This window comes from Saccostrea echinata, unplaced genomic scaffold (assembly GCF_033153115.1).
Source record: "Saccostrea echinata isolate AGI-Se365-2 ecotype Australia unplaced genomic scaffold, CSIRO_AGI_Sech_v1 ptg000009l, whole genome shotgun sequence".
In the NCBI taxonomy this organism is placed as follows: Eukaryota; Metazoa; Mollusca; class Bivalvia; order Ostreida; family Ostreidae; genus Saccostrea; species Saccostrea echinata.
Window position 1 is genome coordinate 11,622,070 of NW_026889758.1, and position 25,237 is coordinate 11,647,306.

The 25,237-nt window shown below is 33.6% G+C and overlaps 2 protein-coding genes across 2 annotated transcripts; both read right to left on the reverse strand.

Annotated features, from left to right (window-relative positions):
- Positions 1-220: 220 nt before the first annotated feature.
- LOC133183307 (universal stress protein in QAH/OAS sulfhydrylase 3'region-like) lies at positions 221-10,259 on the reverse strand. The gene is made up of 4 exons (XM_061318266.1): positions 9,898-10,259; positions 7,069-7,149; positions 3,459-3,571; positions 221-785 (listed from the first exon to the last, which is right to left on the reverse strand). Exons 1-4 carry the CDS (start codon positions 9,968-9,970, stop codon positions 588-590), a joined length of 465 nt encoding a protein of 154 aa, XP_061174250.1. The 5' UTR covers positions 9,971-10,259; the 3' UTR covers positions 221-587.
- Positions 10,260-19,216: 8,957 nt separating this feature from the next.
- On the reverse strand, positions 19,217-25,137 carry LOC133181778 (E3 ubiquitin-protein ligase RAD18-like; the record flags this gene model as incomplete). The annotated part of the gene is given in 13 exon segments (XM_061316367.1): positions 19,217-19,460; positions 19,593-19,635; positions 20,974-21,009; positions 21,182-21,320; positions 21,459-21,585; positions 21,906-22,004; positions 22,207-22,317; positions 22,518-22,626; positions 23,262-23,358; positions 23,512-23,555; positions 24,006-24,125; positions 24,499-24,697; positions 25,078-25,137. Coding segments are annotated over 13 exon segments (1,227 nt in total), but the record flags the coding sequence as incomplete, so codon positions are not given.
- Positions 25,138-25,237: the final 100 nt, after the last annotated feature.

Below are 25,237 nucleotides of genomic sequence, written 5' to 3' on the forward strand. Positions count from 1 at the left end.
GAAGATATATATGTATATAGTAAAGGAAGAAAACTATTACTGTAGGTCAAATAATCTTTACCCTTGTGTGGAGAAGTTTAAAGCACATTAATAGATAAAGAAGGAATGCATTGACTTTGTCGAATTGCTCTGATTTTTGTTTGTTTGTTTGTTTTTTTTTTAATTAAGCAGTCTTACAGAACTATAAGCCACCCAAAAATAACAAATAGGAAAAGAAACAGGAATTCACATAATATTTTATATACCTTAATTTCATTATATAAATATAATCATCAATATAAAAATATATGTATACCTTTAAAACAAGTAATCAAGGCATTGTAACAGAAAACAGATATTCCTGAAAACCTATATGAATATGAAAGCATTATATAGGTTTGGCACCCTGGTGTTTCAACACATTGCCATCAGTATATATTTTGTGTTTTCCATGTCGGGTGTTTAAGAATAACTCCAATATTCCAATCAGTGGTGTTTATCTCCAAAATTCTCTCTTCTTTCCACCAAATTGTCTTGGATACACATAATCACATTTTGCATTCTATTAAAATTCATATTTAAGGCAGTGGATTTCTTTAAGTTTCTGTTCATTCTTTTTGCCGACACACCATCACCGGAACTGGTGAGTGATGTAGAATGTACTCACTGACACTACCGAGCAACTTCCGACGGATTTTACCGAGACCACGTGTTCCTGTCACAATCATGGCCGCTTTCTCCTCTTCTGCCACCTTCACTATACCAGGTCCTGGTTCTCCGTTGACTCGAACAATTTTACCTTCTATCTATAAAAAAGACGATGAAAATGAAAGGGGCTGTAACGAAAAGTGATTATTCTCATAAATTCTATAAACAATACAAATCGAGGACCGGGCAAAACAAGGACCGGAAATACCAAAGGTGAGATCAGGTGCCTAGTAGAAGTAAACATCTCCTGTCGACTGATCACCCAACGCCAACGAGCCGAAGATTATAATTAAAACCAATGATTGATATCAACAAACTACAAAGAAAGTGAACTCCATTTTCATTGTACAAACTAGTTTTTAAGATATATGTAGGCACCAAATGTTACTAGTAGTTTGGTGTAGCTGTAAACCTTCTCCAACTACACATGTACATAACTAGAAGTCAAAGAAAATTATAATACCCACACCCTGCTGTTTGACTTTAGGATAAGGCCATTTTTGTAAATCCCTTTTTAGACCCAGATGGTTAATGAAAGATTCCGCATTGGGAGCAGGTTCAAATTTGGATTATGTAAGACTTACCGCTAGTTATATATCAAAATTCAAGGAATAGAACATAATTTGTCAGTCATTGTAGGGCTTATGTTAAAGCAACAATTTAAACTTTCAACCCAATGTACGGCATTAAAGCAATTTATGACAACAGTGAAATACTGTAATTTATTTATTGAATAAAAGTGAAATTCTTACACAGTGTGAAAGGATATCAAAATGGTATTCTCACAGTGTGAGAATATCAGATGTACGACAAAACTCGATCAATTTTCCTTCCCATCACGAAGAGTATTTTTTTAAAAAAACCTCCCTGGTCTGTTATAAGATAGAGTAAATGAACCATCCTGACAGAGACTAAAACTGCCAAAGTTTCTCCAAATATATTGTTAAAAATCCATGTAAACTTACAAGTTTTTCAATTTCAGAATCGCTTAGCTATGCATGACATCTCAACCGCTCAACTATGACGTCACAGCCTATGACACCGTGTTATGAAAAGACAGAGTCAAAGGGAAAATCAAAGAAAATGTAATAAACAGAATATTCAATGTTTTGTAGATGAATATGGAATTTATTTCACGAGTGGGACAGAATTTTTTGATAATTTCACTAGTGCGAAGAAGATGAATATGCAATTTATTTCACGAGTGGGACAGGATTTTTTGATATTTTCACTCGTGCTTAGTACTCGTGAAAATATAAAAAAATCCTGTCCCACTCGTGAAATAAATTCCATATTCATCTACAAAACATTGAATATCCTCTATATATCTATCATTAGTGGATGTCGCTATAATGTAAGGTTACTATAAAAGTCGTGTCCCATTGAACATGACCTGCTTTAATATTTTAACTTTATCCTTTATTTGATAAATGTAGGTCAAGAGCAACATGTCCAAACATACTCTGTTATATTCAGCCTCACATTATCCACTCGATATTAGAACAACAATAAAACTGTTGGTACCTAAGAATGGAAGTATTAAAACTATCATATATCCACTTACCCAGAAGATGTAGGGAAACATCGGAAGCATGCAACCCAAGATGCACCATTTTATTAATAGTAATCAAAACAGACTTTATAGTTACTTGGGAACAAACCTGCTCAAAGAAGAGCTGTCAGATCACAGATACAGAAAATATAGATCAAGTACAATATCTGCAGCAGTACTGATAGTTTACATCTCAAGTATGCAAGATTGGTCAAGGTAAAAAATCTAGTTACTCCATATGCTACAAAATATCGTCTGATCACTAATATGTAGAAAATATATGTCTCCTGCAAAAATGTTAAAGCTTATCACTCATTTGAAAAATCTAGGTCCAGTGCAGCATCCTAAATCTTATTTATAGTATACACCGAAACCTTGACAAGTCCTTAACAGGATAAAGATTCTTATAAAACCCAAAATGTACAAAGAAATTCAAGCCAATAGCTTTTTGACTCCCCGGGAAGCCCATGTACATCAAAACTCTGGCATCTTACTACACATCTACAGATCATGGCTAAATATAAGCAAAATAACATGTAGATGTTAGAGTTTTGATTCATTGGAGCTTCACGGGAACTCAAAATGACAGGCGTATTTTTTTAACCACACGACCACACCTTTTAGAGACCTAGCTTTTAAAAATGGAAATTTCAAAACTTTGTTGCACATTTACAGGACCAGGCCAATCAGCAGCAAAAAGAAATTTTTAGCTATTTCTAAAAAGAAAGAAAGGATGAGGAGAAAGCATTACAAATAGATAGAGAGATGAACGGGGCACATTGTGAAATAAGCAATATGATCGAATTTTCTCTAGAAATCTTCACATTTACATTAAAATCTTTACATCTTGTCGCTTTTATTTATTTGCAAAGGTACACACAATTTTACATATGCTACTTCTACTTAAGCCCAAAGGGATGGATTTAATTGAAAGAAATACCTAGATAATAGGGGTTTCAATTCAAACTTCGGTGAATTGTCAGCAAGTTTCAACAACATGCCTTTAAATGGCTCACTGTACACTGTTTAAGAAAACAAACGCATACAAAAGGGATTTAACCATACCAAATAATACAGTTTTTATATTATATACCTTATGATACATACATTGTGGACCATGATAATTACATGCCAATAAATGTACCTTTGAATACAAGATATAATACTGATTAATATACATTATAGGCAATACTAAAACAGTGTCAAGAAGACATTTTACCTTGTACTTGAGTACTAAGGATTCAAACTTGGAGGCTAAGTCTTTAACTTTCTTCTCCTCGCCATCTATCAGGTTCGTTATTAGGTTTTTGTCTACAGACATCAGGGTCAGTGCTGTGTGGGGAAAGAAAAACTATTATATTTACTGTATTTTTTTAAAAAATTTTATATACTATACCTGTACTTAGGTGAAATTATTCACTCAAAACCTTATCAATGTTGTATATGAAAGCATATCAAATGTTATGTACTTATAAAATGCGGAAAAAGCATACAAAATAAATTAATTAGTTAATGATCAAGATATAATAACGGTTTTTATCATGCTTATAAGGAAAACTGAAAAAAGTCAGAACTTTTTATTGTATTTCTCTCAGAGTTCCAATATTATTCGAAAACAAAAGATCTTAAAACTGCACAAAAAGTGTAATTTGTAATATGTAATATACCTAATTGTAATTACGATTGAACTCCATTTCCAAAATAGTAACTTTGTAATTAAAATTCAGATTAGTTTAATTAACTTGTGATACTTTTGTTATTTAAAGTAGAGCTTCCAGGGAGACTTGATGCACCCAAACTTTAGGTTTAAGGTTTTGGAATACTGCATTCAAAGGAATAAACCTCAGTAACAGCACGCAGCCATAACTTGACAAAAAGTATTCATTCAAATTCATAAAAATTTATTTACTCATGAGATATGGTGTCTTTATAGTCTGACTCACGATAAATAATACTATATTTATTTTGCCGGTGTTACATACAAGCATCATTATTATCTGTTGAAAACATGGCCTTCGCAGCTTCCGCTTAATTTATAGTGTGGTGCTTGATTAATTTTCTAGTTCATTGTCGTTAAAAAGAATGCAACTTAAGAGAGCCGTGTTGCTAAGCTATTGCATTCTAGTACTATTATACATGTCTAAGGCCAAATAAAAAAATATGTGTGGTTCCGGTTACCCGACCTTCCCTATTTTATACCCCCGACCCTAAACTTTTTTTTGGGCAATTTTCATATTTTTTCCGGAATTTCCCCCGATTTCCATCAATGGCTCCAGTTTAAGTTTTAGTTTCAGCAATGACGGCCTCCTTGCAAAACATAGTGCAAGTGTTTAATAGTGTTAAATCCAAAACAAGCTAGCATGTAGGTGTCCCCCTACCAATATTGACTAGTATATTATCACACCACATCTAAATGCCATTTGCAAAGCAGTGATATGTATTATTTAGAAAAAATTAAGAAAATCATTTTGTTTAAAAAAAAAAAAAATCCCTACCTACCTACCTAATTTTTTTGGAAGTGTAACCGGAACCACACATATTTTTTTGTTTGGCCTAATCTGACAGTTTGATGTGCAAAATGGTCGTGTACGCTGTATACCTGCGTTAGTTTAACTAAGTAATTAACTTTCACTTAACGTTGACCATGCTCAAGACTGTACCTTACTTCATATGTACGTTGACTTGCTATACGTTTGTATTCGGTACAGTACACTTCGACTTCGTGGTAACACTACTCCTAGTGAGAATCTCGATTTACGTCCAGTGGCGTATATTCCATATAGGCAAAAAGGCTGAATTAGCCTACACATCATTTTCTCAGGGATAAATATTTGGTTGAAAAAAAGGGGAGAAAAGTTAAAGATAAATCTTATCTATTAATTCTATTTTGTTGCAAATGCCTAAAAATGATTCTTAGCAATCCGCACTTTTATACCTATCCAACGTTTACAGTTTTACTTTATATATATAATGTCAAAAATATTCCTATGGCTGGAAATTTTTAAAGCCGTAATTCAAGTGTTATATTATTAGTCTGTATCAGACAATTTCAAAACCATCGACAGCAACAGGAGTCCATGATTAGTGCAGATAATAAAATTAATTACTAAAAAGGAAATTAAACGTATTGTTGTAATTGGAGTATTTAGTAAGGAATTTCCATATTTTCTAAGCAGAGTAAAAGTATAAGTTAAGAGTTCTCAGTTTTGCTAAGTGGTCTTCATATCATGATATAAACTGAAAATATGTTTACATTATTGTTTTCACTGGTCAAATGATAATAGTAGACGTCTTCGAGTTCGCAAAAATGCTCCCACTGAGACATCCCCCAATCCCTATCGAAAGGAGGCGACCCGCTCCTTGCCTACCCACACTTTGCGCCTCAGGTTAAATCTGTGACTTCACAATAGCCTACACATTAGCAAAACGGCATTTATCCCATGTTTACCCTTTTATCCCGTGGATCTCACTCATTGGATATTTTTTTCATATCCACTGCTGTGTCGTCACAATGGGTTTCGCGTGAGAGCGATGAAGTAAAATGAAGTGGATTCCTATATCAATATTAGTAATATATCAGTATATAAAAATTGATACATGGGATAACAAGAATCTCCCATGATATGTAGTTAGACATGATTTTTATCCAACTCATTGTCTGATTTTTTATCCCCTCGCCAAGGCTCGGGGATTAAAAAACACACAACTCGTTGGATAAAAATCAAATCCAACTACAAATCATGGGAGATCCTACATCTACGCCACCGACGTCCCCCATGTTCCATATATATTTAAGTTACGCGGCGCCAAGTTAAAAGTGTCTCGCCGTGAACCTCCAGCATGCTAAAGTGCGGTAACACACACTTTACTCACATTGACTTGTTATGCTGTTATATTCGGCGCAGAGCACTTTGACGTATTGTACCTTACTTACGTTGACTTGTCATGCTATTGTATTCGGCACAGAACACTGTGGCGTCTTGTACCTTACTTACGTTGACTTGCCATGCTGTTGTATTCGGTGAAGAAAACACTGTGGCGTCTTGCACCCTACTTACGTTGACTTGTCATGCTGTTGTATTCGATACAGAATACTGTGGCGTCTTGTACCCTACTTACGTTGACTTGTCATGATATTGTATTCGGTACAAAACACTGTGGCGTCTTGTACCTTACTTACGTTGACTTGCCATGCTGTTGTATTTGATACAGAACACTGTGGCGTCTTGTACCCTACTTACGTTGACTTGCCATGCTATTGTATTCGGTACAGAACACTGTGGCGTCTTGTACCTTACTTACGTTGCTTTTTCCTGCTGTTATATTCGGTACAAAACACTGTGACGTCTTGTACCTTACTTACGTTGACTTTCAATGCTGTTGTATTCGGTACAGAACAATCTGACGTTTTGTACCTTACTTACGTTGACTTACCATGCTATTGTATTCGGTACAAAACACTTTGACGTCTTGTACCTTACTTACGTTGACTTGTCATGCTGTTGCATTCGGTACAGAACACTGTGACGTCTTGTACCCTTCTAAAGTTGACTTGCCATGCTGTTGTACATGTATTCAGCACAGGATATTATGACGATCAGTACCGGGTACTGCAAGCTCTACGTGTGCTAACTTGCTATGCTTTTGTATTTAGCAAAGAACACTATGTCGGTACAGCTCATTTACTTACGTTGACTTGCTATGCTATTATATTCGGCACAGAACACTATGAAGACACGTACTCGGTACTGCACGCTCTACGTACTCTAACTTGTTATGCTATTGTATTCGGCAAAGAACACTACGCCGGTACCGCTCACTTTACTTACGTTGACTTGCTATGCTATTGTATTCGGCACAGAACACTATGACGACCTTGTCTCCCTCTCTGTAAGCATTCTTCACGTACCCTGTTGATAAACAAATGAAACAGATTTCAATTTCTTTTATGTAAATAGTTTATCTGTTCATTTAAAATGAAATCATAGTTCATCTGTGCATTCAAAATGAAGTCATAGTTCATCTTTGCGTTCAAAGTTAAATCATTATTCAAGATTAAGGTTCATTGACCCTCTGATAAGAGAGGTAACTCTCACTGGGATAAATTTCTATCATTCCTTTAAAGAATTGCCATTTCTGTCGAATTTTGCTCAACAAAATGCCATTTCTGTAAACTTTTACTCCACAAGAAATGCTAAATTTATAAGCATTTTATTTGTTAATTAGATTTGTTTTTGAAATCATTAGCCTTAAAGCAAATTTTTACACGAGTAAACAGAGGGAAAATGAACATAAGAGGCCTGGGTGGTCGAGGCCATTTTTAGACTATTTAAGCCTCCTGGGAAAGAAGAGCTTTGTTTCTGCATTAAATATTACAGTTTGAACATGTGGTTTTTCTTTACTAAATAAAAATTTATGGCTAGAAAAATCATATTTCATATTTTTAGGTGGATCTGTTGGGTAATGTGTTAACCATCTAACCTTCTTTGAAAAGGTCAAGGTAAACTCCAACGGCTATTGGCATTGATAAATCAACAGCTACATGTACATGTAGCTAAAATAATGAGTATATCAGGTCACAAACAACAAAACTTTAACATAGCTATAAGAAAATTCACTGAAACAGTCGGACTGGTGGACTAACAGTCAATTTATATAATTGGCTTCATGTCTCGATTATTAATTTGTGACAAATCAAAAAACAGTAAAGAAAACTGAAACAGATGATTTGGCTTTGCTACAACAAGTAAAGTAAATTTACAGTAAGAAATAGATAGATAATGTATGGCTCTCAAGTGCTCACTGAAATCTTAATTGCTAGGACATTGTAGCAATTATATCCAGAAGAGTCAAAATATATAAGATAAAAATATGAATTATGGAAGTAAAATCTTGCAAGATTAGTCCTAATTAAGCTAAGTTCTAAGTTCTGAAAAGAAACGATTGATATCCCAACAGGTAAAAGCAGTTATTAAAATCTTTTAAAATGGATTTCGATTTACTTTCATTTTTAGGTAACTAAAACCACATTAAAATTCACAGGCTGGACAACTTAATTTTAAAGTCAATATGTGCACTAATATTGATTTTTATACAGTTTTCCTATACAACTGCCCATTGGAATCATAAAAATGGGGTCAAGTGTCCCTGGTAATCTACCATAATGGCTTTTCAAATTCCATGTAGTAAGATCAGGTACATGTAGACTAGATACAGAAACACGTGTCCCTGAAATAGTTTAAAGGACACTATATGAAGTCTGGTGCTTAAAGTGCGAGCCGGACTTATTTTAAGGTTCATTGATAAGAGAGATAACTCTTAATGACATAAATGTCTATTATTCATTAATAGATTTGTCCAGTTGAAATGTCTTTTTTGATTAATTTTGCATCGCAAGCTATGTATTATAGTTTGTATTTTACTTATAAGATACATTTATTTCGGAAAAATCATAAAAGTAAAAGTTGAAACACTGATATGAAACGGCCCTCACTGGTCTGAATTCTCCTGTCTCTATATAGTCACATGAGCTGATGAAATTCAAATGGAACCTCAATAAAGACATTTTATATGAGTGAGCAGAGGGTTTATGAACCTTAAATTCTAGACCCCCCCCCCTCCTTTCCACATGTACTGTACTCATGGATATGTAACCTTTAGAAATCGAGTTTAGGGAGATATGGGGGGGGGGGGGGGAGAGGGGGTAGTCGTTTTCAGGAGGACCTTAATAAACATTAACTATCATGATTACCTGCATGTGATAGGTATCTGTATGATTGTGTAACGTATCTATAATAAATGGATACGATTTAAATATGTATTATTAGTTTGCACAGGTGGCCTTCGAAACTGTATAGCTGGTCCCTTTCTCCCCTGTCTTTTTGTTTATTTTTTGTTGATTGATTTCATCCTATCTAGTCATATTGGGTTTATTTAAAGAGCAATCAATAGTTGATATGCAGATAATGATAAAACAAACATCATCAATATTCAGTGTACATATCTGATCCGGGTCTTATCGGCCAGCCCTACCTATCACCTTTACCTGTCAGGTGTAATGTATGACATCACATTCTACCTGATTATTACACAAATACTGTGGCTTGGTTTAAGATAATTCACATGGGTTGCGTTGCTATTTTCAGCATTATATGTGATTACTTGTGAATAAACTAATACTTACTCTATCAAATCATTAATATTTTTTTAATCTCAAAAGTCCAGAGACTTGGATATTTTCATTAATATCGAAAAAGACAACATTTCATGTATATATTTATATTCTTTCAATCGGATGTTTTGGGCTGTTACTCCGACAAATATTCATTAATGTCTCATTATCTAGAAGTGTCACGTGCAAATTTTCTTTAGTCATCATTTGTTTGTTTTACATACGAGTACATGTATATAAGTTCACTCTGCATACAATGTGTACTGTACAATGATGAATTATTGCGAGCTCTACAAGATTTTATCAACATTGACCAATTATTTTTTTTTTAAATTACTGTTTCTAGTTTGTTTGCATATTGTAATAATATATATGTAATGAAGAATAAAATAATATATCATATATGAGTTGGATTTCGTTTTGAATTCAGACATTGTGTACTAGTACCCCTAATGAATGTAAATTTTGAATTGTTACATGTACTCACAATGAAAGGCGTAATCCGCATGCTCACTTCCGTCCATTGCTATGACAATTGTTCTGTTCCCGTTGGACGACATATTTTTTTATAGGAAGATCTTTCACACACGACTGAGTGACGATCAGTGATCTTCTCTAGATTATTTGTCTTCAGTTTAAACACTGATACGAAACGGCCCTCACTGGTCAGAATTCTCCTGTCGCTATTTAGTCACATGAGCCGATGAAATTCAAATGGAACCTTAATAAAGACTATATAAACACAGATGTGACTGGCCTTGTGCTGACCGAGGGTGAAACACTTGTTCATAGTTCATTTTATCGACATTTGTTCAAGTAGCAGATTTTGTTGTTAAATCCATATACGTATCTCGCTATTTGATGCACGGCACATTTTGTACAATCTCATTCGGCCTTGTTCGTGATCAAACCACGAATACTGTTTTTTTTTCTTCTATATTTGGACAAAACCTTGGTGTTTCACCAAAACACGTGTCAACCTTGTACAAATCATAAAATGTATTGTAGAATGTCAAGAAATTTATTAGGTAATCCACAGGAATGGGAAAAGAGATCATGTAAATATTTAGTCACAAGTTTTCTTCCTTTTTTCATAAAAAAAAATTAATCAAAATGAAAAAGGGGAAATTACGAAAAGTGTTCGATCTAAAAAAAAAAAAAAAAAACAAACAAAAAAACTACAAACTATACAAATCTGTGAACAGGGCATACAACACGGAGTCCTGGAAATTTCATAGGTGGGATCAGGTGTTTAGGAGAAGATGGCATCCCCTGCAGGCCAGTAGCAACGGTTTCAAAATGGGGGATGAGGGTGGGAGTGGGAGCGCAACCACCCCAAAAAAAACGGACAAACAAAAAAAACCTCCTAAACTGTCCAAAAAGCCAACTTCCTTAAATAATTTGAGAGCCAAAAAAAAAAATAATGATAATAAAATAAAATAAATTTTACCAGTGCTCGACCTTACAGCAAGGGAGAGGGACAACCAGCATCTAAATTAAAATTTACCAAAGCAAAATACTATATTCAGAAATAAGTGGGAGCCCCCCCCCCCCTTTCGCGTTCTGCGGGCCCTGTCAACCGGTCACCCCCGCCGTGAACCCTATGTACGATTATTGATCAGGTAGACGGAATATTCCTTAGTCAAAATTGGTATAAAACAAAAGCCTAACAATTGGTATGAATATGTCTGTCAAATACGACGTAATGATAGGTTTGTATTTGCTAACGACGTCATTATAACGACCTTAGAATTAACGAAATGTTGACTTTAAACGAGATTGTTGATATCCCTGTAACATCAACTTGTTTTTCAGTAGCCATCGGTTTAAAGAGAAGATGGGCGAAAAGCCGTGCAGAATGCCTAAAGCTTCAGATATCTAAAAATCATATTCAAGCTGTGAATTTAGTATTTAGAGTAACGTTCTTATTATTGAAATTTGTGAAATTATGACAAACCAAACTTTCCTGTTGAAATTTTTTTCGGCAAAAATTATTCTGTTATTAAAGATAATAATCTTGTATTCTTGGGGTTCGAACCCTAGCAATAAAAATCCCGAGTATTAGAATTTTCTGTGAGACTAACACGCTTGCCACTACACAGCTCATAAGACATAGTGGCGTTTAATTCATGTTTGTGATAAGACCCTTGACTAAATGGACTTAAAGTATTTCTCGGAAATACCCGAATGCTGTGCATAAAAGTGTGTTTTTAAGGTATAGTGGGTCTTTGTTCCATGTTTTTGTTAACCGGAATATGTATTTTCTTACGCATACTTTGAGGATAAACTTCACAAAAATGAAGCGAAGCCCCACACATATGGAAAAATTGTGCTATGAGAAAATGATCTTTTTTGTCCTCTTTAGTGTGTGTTTGCTATTTCATAGACAAATAATTTCAATCTCTGAGATTTTTGCAAATTGTGGAGATTTTACATAAAGTATACTTAATTAAATCTTAGATGAAATATCAAATGAAATTATGTTGTAAGTGAGATTTAATTTTTCACCTTCACATCAAAAATTTGTCGCACCATGGGCATTTCACTCGCTTTGTTCGCCCGTCTTCTTTATCGTACTAAGAGCATGCTCTTGAGTATCGAATAAATTGGGAGATATAAACACCATATGCATGTGATAGTGTAATATTACCACATAAGTAAGGGGAGTTGATGATGGAAAGAGCTGAGGTCATCTTGTTTATCATACAATTTAGTTGTTAGTTGGCACTTATCGTCTATAGTCAGTAAAACATCACAAATATGAAACAAATGTGGCAGACTCTGTGGTGTCTTTTATTTCGAGTTCACTTGGATATATCGAGTCGTCATATGAATAGAAGCAACTATATAATTGATAAAACGTCGTTGATTTGTCTGAACGTCGAGTTGAAGACCATAGCAAGTGTTTTCTTATTCTCATGTAGAAGACTTTGAATAAATTCTCTTCATAGGAATATATAACAGGTCGGCTAATAAAGGAGCACAATTATTTCCCATGGAAATTCCAACAGATAATATGTTGAAGATATTAACACCCACAAGAAATTATGATTTCCAAATACACATTTTAAATAGATTAGAGATTGAAATTCTACCTTCATCTGGTTCATTTGACATTGAAGTTGATCAGATTTTAGATCAATGGGATACGAGAACAAGCTAGGCAAAGATGAATGGAGTGTTTTATAACACAAAAATTTATAAAAAGGAAGTCAAACAAATTCTTCCATGATCCTATAGCTACAATGCTATATTGATAAAGAGCACAGTCAAAGCGTACATTTTTTCTTTTCTATACATTATTTCAGAACAAAACCTACTTTATCAACTTGATATAATCTCTCGGTGCATTATTACTTGTTTATAGATTATCCTAATTATAAATGCCTTCCCATACTGTACAATAACGCCTTGTTTTTCCGCAGACTAATATTCTTTTTACAGACTTTTCCATATCTTACTTGTACTTCTCTGTCATGCCTGGTACCTTATTTCTTTTTTTATAGATTTATCTTAGAATTTTATCTTATTTTAACTGCTGATCTAGTCCTAGTGCTTACATGTACTTACCAGTACCGTATCTTTACAGTCTTACTTTCCTGATATTAAAAGGGGCCTGGACACAGTTGCATTGTTTACAGTTTACATTTTAAATTTCTATGCTTATTCAAAAAAACTATCCTTACATTTTAGTTAGGTCATCTATACGGACTAATATGACACCTTACAGTACTCTATAGGATGTACAGACTATCCTTACATCTTACTTACATGTCTTCTGTACAGACTATATCCTGACACCTTACTTTATTTTAATCTCATGTATCATACCATGGCACCTTTTGTGTCATGTACAGACTATCCTATTTATTGTATATACTCTCCTGACAACTTACTTATGTCTTATGTCTCATGCATAAACTATCCTAGCCGACCCCTTACTTGTGTGTTCTGAACAGACTATCCTGACACCTTACTGTTCTCTCATGTACAGACTATCCTGACACTTTTCTTGTATCTATTGTTCAGATTATCCGGATACTTTAGTTCTGTCTATTGTACAGACTACTTTTGTCTCATGTATAGACTATCATGACACCTTACTTCTGTCTATTGTACAGACTACTTTTGTCTCATGTATAGACTATCATGACACCTTACTTCTGTCTATTGTACAGACTACTTTTGTCTCATGTATAGACTATCATGACACCTTAGTTCTGTCTATTGTACAGACTACTTTTGTCTCATGTATAGACTATCACGACACCTTACTTGCGTCTATTGTACAGACTACTTTTGTCTCGTGTATAGACTATCATGACACCTTACTTCTGTCTATTGTACAGACTACTTTTGTCTCATGTATAGACTATCATGACACCTTACTTCTGTCTATTGTACAGACTACTTTTGTCTCATGTATAGACTATCATGACACCTTACTTCTGTCTATTGTACAGACTACTTTTGTCTCATGTATAGACTATCATGACACCTTACTTCTGTCTATTGTACAGACTACTTTTGTCTCATGTATAGACTATCATGACACCTTACTTCTGTCTATTGTACAGACTACTTTTGTCTCATGTATAGACTATCACGACACCTTACTTGCGTCTATTGTACAGATTATCCTACTTTGCTTTTTATTTTTTTTTTTTTACTGATTATCCCAGTACATTATATATTCTTCTTTATAAACAATCCCTATACCTTTACCGTTACTTTTTAGGCACGTACTATAGTAATTGTCTTATACTTACATACACACTATAGTAATTGTCTTATACTTATATACACACTATAGTAATTGTCTTATACTTATATACACACTTTTTTTATGTATTTCAAACATTATGATCAGAGATTATTTTAGAAATTGAATTTACAGGAGCAATGAATGACCATCATGAAACATCTTAAGAGTTACTGATTACTTTAAAATCACTGATTTTTGTGGAGTTTAATTTTCGTTGTTTTGTGGTATGAAGAGACCCAGGAATTCATGTCCCCCACGAAATGTAAAAATTTCAAATTAATAACAACTATAGGCACTTCTTCATCCACGAAATCAAATCCCCACTGACCAATATTTTTCCTAAAACCGCGAAAATTTGCCCCCCCCCCCCCCCGAAAATATGTTATTTTACAGTAGTTTGGATAATACCATCAATGGGTAAATATTTTATTTCACTATTCAAAATTTGCCAGGAGCTGTGTGCCAATATGGATTTCTTAAGCAATTTTAATACACATCTGCCAAATGCAGTTATCTAAAGTGGGTCAGAACTGTATGATTATTTACCAAATTGCTTTCAATTCCATGTCACCTTGTGTAGTTACAGAAACATTTTATCGTTAAAAGGACAACATTTCTTATTTCTTTTTTATACAAGCAATTCCAAGGTTTACTCTAAATTAAAAAAAATATCAGTTGACTTTTCAATGAAGGACTAATTTTAAAAAAAAAAAAAATTAAAGCCCTCATCATCAAAGATCTAATTGTCTTATGTCCACGTATGTTTTTGGTTGCCTTGTACTTTTACCTACATGCTGGTACCTATGGACAGAACACAACCCCCAGTAATATATTCCGGCCCAGCTTTTTTTTTCATTTGTTTTATACATAAATTCATCTTCTAGCAACAAGTGCAATTATATTTGATATGAAAAATTAAAAAAAATAAAGTCGAATAAACGTTTATATTTTATGATATGGCGTACATGTTTTTTTTTTTTTTAATGAAACGTTTATTCTACGTTATTTTTTTCTCATATGAAACTCATTTTTTCATAAAAACTTATAGAATAGAATAATTAATGAAATAAAACAAATGAAAAAAAATCCTTGAGCAGGTGTTGATATCAGGCACATAGTATCGTTTTTGAATAGGGGCAGCAAGAAAAAACATAGGTAATCAAAGAATACGAAGCTCACCTCGATGAATGTTATCTATTAGTAATGCAAATCTCAAATCATATTTTTTATGTCCCCGTATCGAAGATTCGGGGTTATATAGTTTTTGCCCTGTCCATCCGTCTGTCTGTCTAGCTGTCTGTTTGTCTGCAAAAACAATAACCTTGCCCATAACTTTTGATTGGTTGGAGCTATGACTTTCATATTTCAAATGTGTTTTCTTTGGGTACCATCATATTTGACCTTTTGACCTTGCCCTTGGAGTTTGACCCACTTTTGCAAAATTTTATGATACTTTAACATTGGCTATAACTTTTGAACGGCTGGTGCTTGGGCTTTTAAACTTCACATGTGTATTCGTCATTTTCTTATGCAACAACTTTCCAACCATTGAATTTGGTTCCTGTTTTAAACCAGAGGCCATGACATTCACAATTTTGAAAGAGGCACCAGTGCTCATCATAACTATACACTTAACATGCTTAGTTCAGTTACTTAATACCCATAGGCAGAGTAGGGGAATAAAAAAAATGCATTTCAACTAACCAGTAATATTCAGCGATAATCAGTAGTGACCCACCCCACAACAACCCCTGACCCTGGGTCCACACATTTAACAATTTTGGAAAAGGCACCCTTGCTCATCATAAATGTTTGATTAATGCCAAGGAGCAGATTTCAAAGCATTAATTCATTTTAAGTATATAATTAGAGCCCCCCCCCCTTCGGTACCCCTGACCCAGGGGCCTTGCAATTCACAAACATGAAAGAAGGACCATTGCTCATCATAGCTATATAGGTAGTTCATCTGCTTAATACCCAGCAGCAGAGGAGAACATTTTCAAGGAATTAATGCATTTTCAATATATAATCAATAGATCCCCACCCTGACACCAGAACCCCTGACCCTGGGGCCATGAAATTCATAATTTTCAAAGAGGTACCCTTCCTCATCATAACTATGTACAGGGTGTTTCACAATATATGTCACACATCTAAAGGCAGAAAGAAAAATTACAACAAAAACTACATAGACATTTTATGTATCATTTAAATCAGCAGATATACAAAATTATTATTTTAAGTCAAATGTATCCAAAATTCTCCATTTCAGTTTCTATGGCAACGATTTCCTAAAATGTTATACGCCACGTGTTGTCCTAAATACCTCAAGAGACTCATGTTCAGATTTCTGACCACTGCTTCGTACTTTTCACAGGACACTAGTGAAGTTTTCTTGTTTATATCTAGATTTTTAGAACCCCCAAAGTGCATATTTATTTTCTTATTTAAAGATGCACTTAAATAAATGTGTGATTTCAGAACTACCGGTATGTGCTGACGTCCACTTCTTTCGCTCTCTTTCAATCAATTTTGCAAACTTAACCGACTCTGAATGTCAGTTGGCTTTATATGCTGCAATGCTGAAATCTTGTATGTAGACACACTAAGTTCAAATTAAAAATTTCTAAATACACTTGATACACTTACATTGACCCAATCCATTTCCCTAAACTCAGATCTAACTGACTTTCTTAGGGTTTTGTCAATGATTGACTTCAATTTGACGATGTTCTCATTTGGTGTGTGTGTGGGGGGGGGGGGGGGGGAGGCCATGATTTAACTGTCTTTACATTACATTTTGTTCAAACTTTTTAATTTACCTTAATAAATAAAAACTAGACAGGGCTTTCTGGTCTGGATATTTTTCGTCATCACACCTATAGAATATTTAGGATATCGTGCTTATAATAAAAGTTTACAAATTCAAATTTTTAAATTTCTAGTTTTACTCCATTTTGAGAACAACCTGAAATCATGACATCACTGATTATATCATCAATGTACTTCATGGAATTATAATTTTCCCAATATTTTGCAATATCATAATTTTAGATTAATATGATTGTCTGTGATATTTTGGTATTTTTGGTATCGTGCTTGATATTCAGATTATGCTCATTTAGATGTGTGACATATATTATGAAACACCCTGTATGTAGTTTGTTTCTTTAATACCCAGCAGCAGAGGAAAAGATTTTCAAAGAATTAATGCATTTTCACTATATAATCAATAGAGCCCCGCCATAACACCAGAACCCCTGACCGGGGCCACGAAATTCACAATTTTCAAAGAGGTACCCTTCCTCATCATAACTTTGTATGTAGTTAGTTTGTTTAATACCAAGGAGCAGAGAAGAAGATTTTCAAAGAATTAATGCATTTTCACAATTTGATCAATTGAGTCCCTTTCTAACACCAGAACCCCTGACCCTGGGGCCATGAAGTTCACAATTTAAGAAAAGGCACCCTTCCTCATTACTGTGTATGTAGTTAGTTTGTTTAATACCCAGCAGCAGAGGAGAAGATTTTCAAAGAACTAATGCATTTTCAATATATAGTCAATAGAGCCCAGCCCTAACATCAGAACCCCTGACCCAGGGGCCATGAAATTCACAATGTTGAAGATACACTATTCCTCGTCATAACTATGTATGTAGTTAGTTTGTTTAATACCCAGGAGCAGAGAAGAAGATTTTTAAAGAAATTATGCATTTTCACTATATAATCTATATAGCCCCGCCCTAGCACCAGAACCCCTGACCCTGGGGCCATGAATTTCACAATTTTGGTAGAGGATTCAATGCTTATTACAATCATGCCAACAGTTTGACTGCTTGATGTCCAGGAGTAAAGAAGAAGAGTTTTAAAGATTGCATTGATTTTAGTGGTTTTGGCCCCACCCCTCAGGCCCCAGGGGGGCAGGGACCATGAAATTCACAATTTTTGTTCCCCTTCACCCATAGATGCTTTACGCCAAAATTGGTTGAAATTGGTTGAGCGGTTGCAGAGAAGAAGCTGAAAATGTTCAAATGTTAACACACAATGCATGACGAGACAAAAACAGATAGCAATAGTTTACTCAGGTGACCTAAAAAGATAGGACTTTATTTCACATGTATATTACCTTTAACAAGACCTTTCCAAATTTGAGCCCTTGACCGTGAAGTTTGACCTCTTTTCAATACTTTTAACACTGGTTATAACTTTTGAATGAGAAAAGGTAGAGCATTTATATTTGACATGTGCATTACCTGTGAGGTTTCAGAACATGCTATATTTTTTACCCTGTGACCTTGATCTTGAAATTTAACCTTTTTATCAAAATTTTGAAATTGATGAAAACTTCTGAATGAGAGATGACAAGTGCATTATTGTGACAAGAAGTTTCTGAATGTGCTATAATATTTGACCCAATGACCTTGACCTAATGTTCAAAGTTTTTACCATTGCTCCTTACTTTTGAAGGAGAAAGAGAGGGTATTTATAATTGACATTTGCATTACCTTTGACAAGAAGTTTCCAAATGTACTATGATTTTTAACCCCATGACTTTGACCTTGAAGTTAGATCTAATTCTCAAAACCTTTATTATTGCTTACAATTTTTAATGAGAGAAGATAGGGCATTAATATTTGACATTTCATAACTTGTTTCAAGTCCTTTCCCAATGTACTCTGTTTCTGACCTTATGAGGTTGACCTTAAAGTTTAACCTACAGTCTTTTTCATTTTTTTTTTACATTGGTAATAACTTCTGGATTAAAGAAGATAAGGCTTTCATATTTTACATATATATTTCTCTGACAACATCTTTCAGAAAGGTATATCATTTTTGACTTCATGACCTTGACCTAGAAGTTTGAGGGACTTACAAACAAGACAGTTACAATATGCCATAAATAACTGCACCCAAACAACTAAGACACTGAAAGCAGGGGACCACAATTCTTTGAATTTGCTTGAATTTGCTTGTCATACTTGTTTTCCACATTTTAAGTTGTATCTGTAGTAAATATTGTCCTTGTCGTGAAAAATAGAAATACTGTGATGACAACAATTTATTAATGGATTTGATTCTCTAACAAACTCTCTAGATAGTGTATGTCTACTTATAATATCACAGTCATGCAGTAAGTTCTCTCAGAATTTCAAAAAATTCTGAGTTTATATAGAGCAAAGAAATATCTCTTTATAAAAGAGGAATAGGAATTCTGTTTAGAATGATTGCTGATAAATTCCTCCTACAGTACACATTTCTTCTTCCTGGGGCAATAACAGCAGGCCCTGCAGAAAAGAAAAGCATGTTCTACATGGCAGTAAGAAATTGATTCTCCTCACAATTATAACATTAAATTTAACAAGTACACATCCGTATGATGAGGTTTATATCTACATGTATACATTAATAAAGCTTACCACTCTGGAACATGGTTCATGATATACGGAACTATGTCATGTCCTACAATAAAAACCAATATCAAATCATTTTTACTTCATATCCTTTTCAGATTACTTGTACATTCAGAATGTCAAGCTACTGTCACATACAACGTACGTATTTCTCATTTCAAGTATGGTTTAAACATATACCGGTAATTATTTCTCGTAGTAGAATTACTTTTACTACATGTTCTCAATTAAAATTGATTTTTACAACATATTTTATCTTCTTGTAAATACACATGTTCATCATTACACTTTTTCAAATACTGGGGCTTTTCATTTCTTCTCCAGTCCCTAATACATGTAATTATAAAATTTATCATTAAACACAATTTAAATGTGTCTAATTGTAGCCAATTATGAACCCGTGACTGGTAAACAGTTAACATGTTCTTATTATCAAAACAAAAAAAAAAAGCTTGCAATGTCTTTTCGTTATTTTTATCTACATCAGAGGAGGATCTAAGCTTTGATACCAATAGACCAGTAAAGAAAAAATCTCTCAATTTATTAACTTAAAAATTACTAACCTTTAATGAGTAATGTATTTAAAAATATTTAGTCGGAATGACCGAGTGATAGTTTAATACTCAAATACTCTTTGACATCCCTAATATAAACACATGTAATATATATATATTTTTTCTACATTTTTGAGATAATTTCTACAATTGTTTTACCTTTAAAAATTCCTTTATAATCTCTACTTGAAAAAGTCAAACATTTCTGATATTTTATTGAGAGGTCATAAAAAAATCAATGTTTGACCGAAGAGTGAGATATTGGACCTGTTGATGAGATATTGGACTGCTTACATCACACTGTAGGCGGGAACAACTAAATCTTATTTGCACCCGTTCGTGTTCAACAGTGACGGAATTGACCGAGTTTAACTACAGTGCGGGTATAGGAAATCATGGAAGCCAGAGATACATGTATGTCAAAAAAATATCAATAATAATAAAATAAAAGGTATAACAAAACATTTATTGACTGTGTTCTCTGGCAAAATGCATTTTGTCAACCCCTCAAACCAATCTGTTTGCCTTCAGCTTAAAGGCCTCAGGCAAACAGTTTGGTTCTTCGGTCTGAAAAAACACATATTGCCCTCAAACCCAGTCAATAAACGTATATTGTTAGATCTATTGCTAACTTCTAATTACAACTCACACTGCATAGTATCTTATAAGATTTTTAAAATAGTTGTTATTACATATTTTAGAATGTCCAACATGTGATAACACCAACTGTGGAATTATAGTTAACTGCAACAAAAATTTGTCCTTGAGAGAAACCATGACAGCACAGCCTCAGATAAAATACTTTGTATCTAAAGTAATAATAAGGGGCCTACCTTTGTGACAGACTTCCATACAGGACCTACAAATCCCTATAATCAAAGACAAGATATAAATGTTCTTAAACTAGGGCAAATTGTCCAAGATTTACTTTATCATGACACTAAAACATGCTACAAAATGACAAACAGAATGCAAGTCATTTAAGATTTTCCTCCAAAACTTTACATAACTTTGATATCATGGTGATTGCAGTAAGCTTACATTTAAATGAGCATTGTTTACACTGGAAGTAATCCATCGTTTGACCCTCGTTCTTTTTGAAGGTTTGAACAAAGCAACGCTTAGGGAGGTCACTCTCACATCTCAGTGTGCCGTAAATCACCAACTCACTGTTAGGTTTCTTATAAAAACATAGAAATGGTTAATGAGATGTATAATGGAATAAATCTTTAAAATGTACACAACATTGAGGTAAGAAAAAAATCCGTTTTTTTAAAATCAAAAAGCATTCAAAGGGATATAATAACTCCTTAATTACCATTCCAAGTTGCAGGACTGGCCTACAGTCTGGAGCTAAGACGTGGATGTCTGGGTACTCCTGTCCATTATATAAAATCTCCTGGATCATTTGCTGCATCTCACAAGGACTGCACTTCACGAAAGGACTAAAACAAGAGAAAAAAAAAGTAAGAACAAACATTTCACAGAGAACAGGCTAAATGACATTAATAATTTATTTTCCTTTTCTGATATAATCATTTCATCAGCATCATTACTAGCAAAGTAATAAGATCAGCTTGGATCCCTTCATTGTAAAATAGGAGATAAGGGGATTGGAACGCTTGGCTAGAGAAGATGCATATAATACAAAACTCCAAATATCTAAGTACATGTAATTCTATTTCTTGCAAGGTCTTTAACACACTGGTGTGACAGAACACATCTTCATTAATAAAGAACAATAATTATATTATGGTATACCTACCCAAACAGTACAAACTGAATGTCCTCACCTCACGCCACCACAGGGTTACCCTTAGCTTTCATGGCTTCTTCTACAGCTAGCTTAACTCTAGATACAGCTCTATATTCAAATAAATCACTGATCATTCAGTTACATCATAAGTGTTATGCTTCCACAGTTGTTCTCCTCAAGAATCAATATTATAAATACATTTGAGAAGTTAAAAATCTTTAATAAAAGATTATTATTTGAAAAAGTTCTATTTTCACTTAAATGAAGAAACAACGATACCAGATTACATCACTGTTTCTTAGCCACTTACACGTCAGCTGGCGCTATGACCATGTCAGACAGATGGATATTTTTGTCTAAGACGTTGATAGAAACCTTAACTGGCAGAACATCCAGGCGTGGAATGTGACTCTCTAAATGTCTAAATGATAAAATTAAATCATTTAGAACAGGAATTATAGTTGGATTCTGCAGACATAATGTATGCAGGTTCTACTTTCCTCAATAACAGTTACTAAGTCAAAAATGATCTTCACTTCACATACAATGCTGGGATATCATGGGAAAATAAAATAATTATAAAACAACAGTATTGTTTAATGGGAAAATAAAATTTCTTACTTGTCAAATGCATCTGCAATAAGCTTTGTACATGTATTAAGCTCTTCTTGAAGGGAATCTTTTTGTCTAGAGAGGCTGCCATTCAGATCTGTAGTTTGCTGGGTCAGTTCTGTGGTCAGTCAGAAAAATATAATCAGAGTTAGCAATAAATAGATAACTGTGTGAACATGTCCAAAACAGGTAATGATTCTTAATTAAAAACCAATTTATAAAAAAATGATGTCTCCCTCTAATATGTAGAAAATAAGAAGCAGCATCAAAAGTTAACATGAAGACTGGATGAAGCTTAAATAGCTTTGTATTAACAACTGAAAATTTCAACATTTACACATGCAGGATGTGAGTGAATTAAAAATATATGATATACATGAATCATCATAGATTGGACACATTATAACTTATCCAAGAACTATTGAGTCTTAATAAAACACAGAACAAGAAAATTCTACTCAGATAAAACAGCTAATAACTTGTATCCTTTGTAAAATACAGAGCTTTGAAAAAAAAATAATGGAAAAATTCACCTCTCTTCCTTAGGATGAAATTAAAACAAAAAAAGTTGATTTTGTTCTTTTTACAAAAACAAAAGTACTGTCAACTGTAAAGCACATGAAGTTTCAAAGCTTTTGGCAAAATAACCATATCAGATATATATTGATGTGTACCTTGTTATTACATGAAGATTGATTACAATGAAATGGGGCATAAAAAAGCACATTACAGTATATATAAAGAGTTGTCTACCTTCCTGAGAAAGGTTGTGTGTCTGTAAATCTGTGATAGCTTTAGTATACTCCTTGTCCAGAGTAGCCATCTTCTTGTGAAACTGGTCCCTTATATTCTACAAATTTTAAGTTGTAATGTTAAAACAAATGCTGAATATAAAAATAAATTTATCTGCATAAAATAATAATATCTCACATATTTCCTGTGTAAAAAATAATTTTTATACATGCATAAATGAATCTGGTTAAAATATATAAATTTTTCTTACCTGTAAGTATTTTTCATGTGCTGCTAAGCTTCTTTTCAGGTGATCTAAATCAATAATAGGTTAAACAATGTATTACTTCTGAAGAAAAAAATTGGGAGCAGACTGCAGGCTTAAAAGCCTATGTATGTCATCTCCCTTTTCTATCAGTAATTCAAATTGATTACTGTAAACAAGAATATTTATGTGTGTTGTTAAGTGAATTAGAAGCAAGAACATTACATGTGAGGGTTATTTCCGTGAGACCAGCATTTTGTATTGTTTGAACTGAATGAAATACGTTTAAAGGCACTAGTATGTGGAAGGATATTTGCACAAAAGTTTTTTTTTATTTAGTATAAAATACCCCTAAGTGTAAATTTCCACTTTATAGTATCATGTCATAAACATCGTAAGTACACACAAAAACTGATTCAAGTTTATAGATATTACACAAAAACTGATTAAGTTAAACTTGATCAAATTATAGATATTACACAATATCATAATGCACTGACTCTGTAGAACTTTCTCCACAGGTGAAAGTTGAATATTGGGTGTTTCATCATGACTGACTGAGTTTATCAATGTCTCAAAATATTTCTCTTCTTCTCTTTCTTTTTCTGCATTAATGGTAGCTAGTAAAGAAAAACAACAAAGACAATGTATACTGTTCATAGACAATACCAGCAACATATGAAGCTAATAAATATGATTATCTGACAGTTCTGGCTGTAAAAGAGAAATGATCACTACACAGTTAACATGCTCCTGCATTCCCTTTATATAGAACATTTTATTTTTTATAAAAGAGAAAATGTTGATTTTTAGAAAATATTCTTTTGGAGGGAAGGAGGGGAGGGCAATCAGTCAAGCATTATTGTTCAATTCTTTTGGCAAATATGATTGGGCTGTTATAGAGAAGAACTCTATATAGTTATTTGATTTCTTTCAATTTATATATTATTACAATGCTTCAGTTGTAACTTAGATTACTGAGAATGCCCCCACCTATAAGACTGTCATATTGGTGATCCTTTAGAAGTGAATTCTGATCCAGGTGAGCATTACAGCAGGGACAAGTGTGCTTCCTGTCCACCCACTCTTTTATACACCTTTGACAATACCTATGTCCACATGACGTCATGGTGGTACTGATTAACTGATTCATACATATAGAACAGTTAATGTAGTCCTCCAATTTATAAATCTAGAAGAAAAAAGCATAAGTACATGTATAAAATTTATTCTGATGGGGAAGAAGTCATGCAAGTACAGACGAACTCTTGGTAAATCAGTAAGTGGAATCTTGCTGTGATTAATGGTACAGTTAATACGAATTAATTACAATTTTCCCAAAACTGTTTAAAAAACAAAGGATTTTTAAAAATGCATAAAAAAAATATAGAAAGGTGTCAAAAAAATGAGTTTCACTGTCAATTCGCCAAAACGCTCAGATGGGGCTCAGAACGTATTTGCCAATCTACAGATTTACATTTCTTTGGCACTTCAGATTTGTTCCTATCTGAAAAAAGTATTGAAAAAGAAATTGAAAACGATGAGTATCATCTTTTCTGCAAAAATACATACAGAAACGGATAGAGGTAAGTTGGAGTCCTCCATCTTGGAATTTCTCTTATTTCCGCTATGAAATCATTAGCTGTCATTAGTCCACTATTTTTAGATTTCTATTTTTAGTTGGGAGTCATTCCGTTCATGAGCAACGATCGTCAATTGGCTTATTTAATTT

Excerpts from the sequence above, each read along its gene's own strand:
- LOC133183307 (XM_061318266.1), bottom strand. The coding sequence starts at position 9,970 with ATGTCGTCCAACGGGAACAGAACAATTGTCATAGCAATGGACGGAAGT. Across the intron at positions 7,150-9,897 it reads TGCGGATTACGCCTTTCATT|GGTACGTGAAGAATGCTTAC; the intron begins GTGAGTACATGT and ends GTTTATCAACAG. Across the intron at positions 786-3,458 it reads CCTTAGTACTCAAGTACAAG|ATAGAAGGTAAAATTGTTCG; the intron begins GTAAAATGTCTT and ends TCTTTTTTATAG.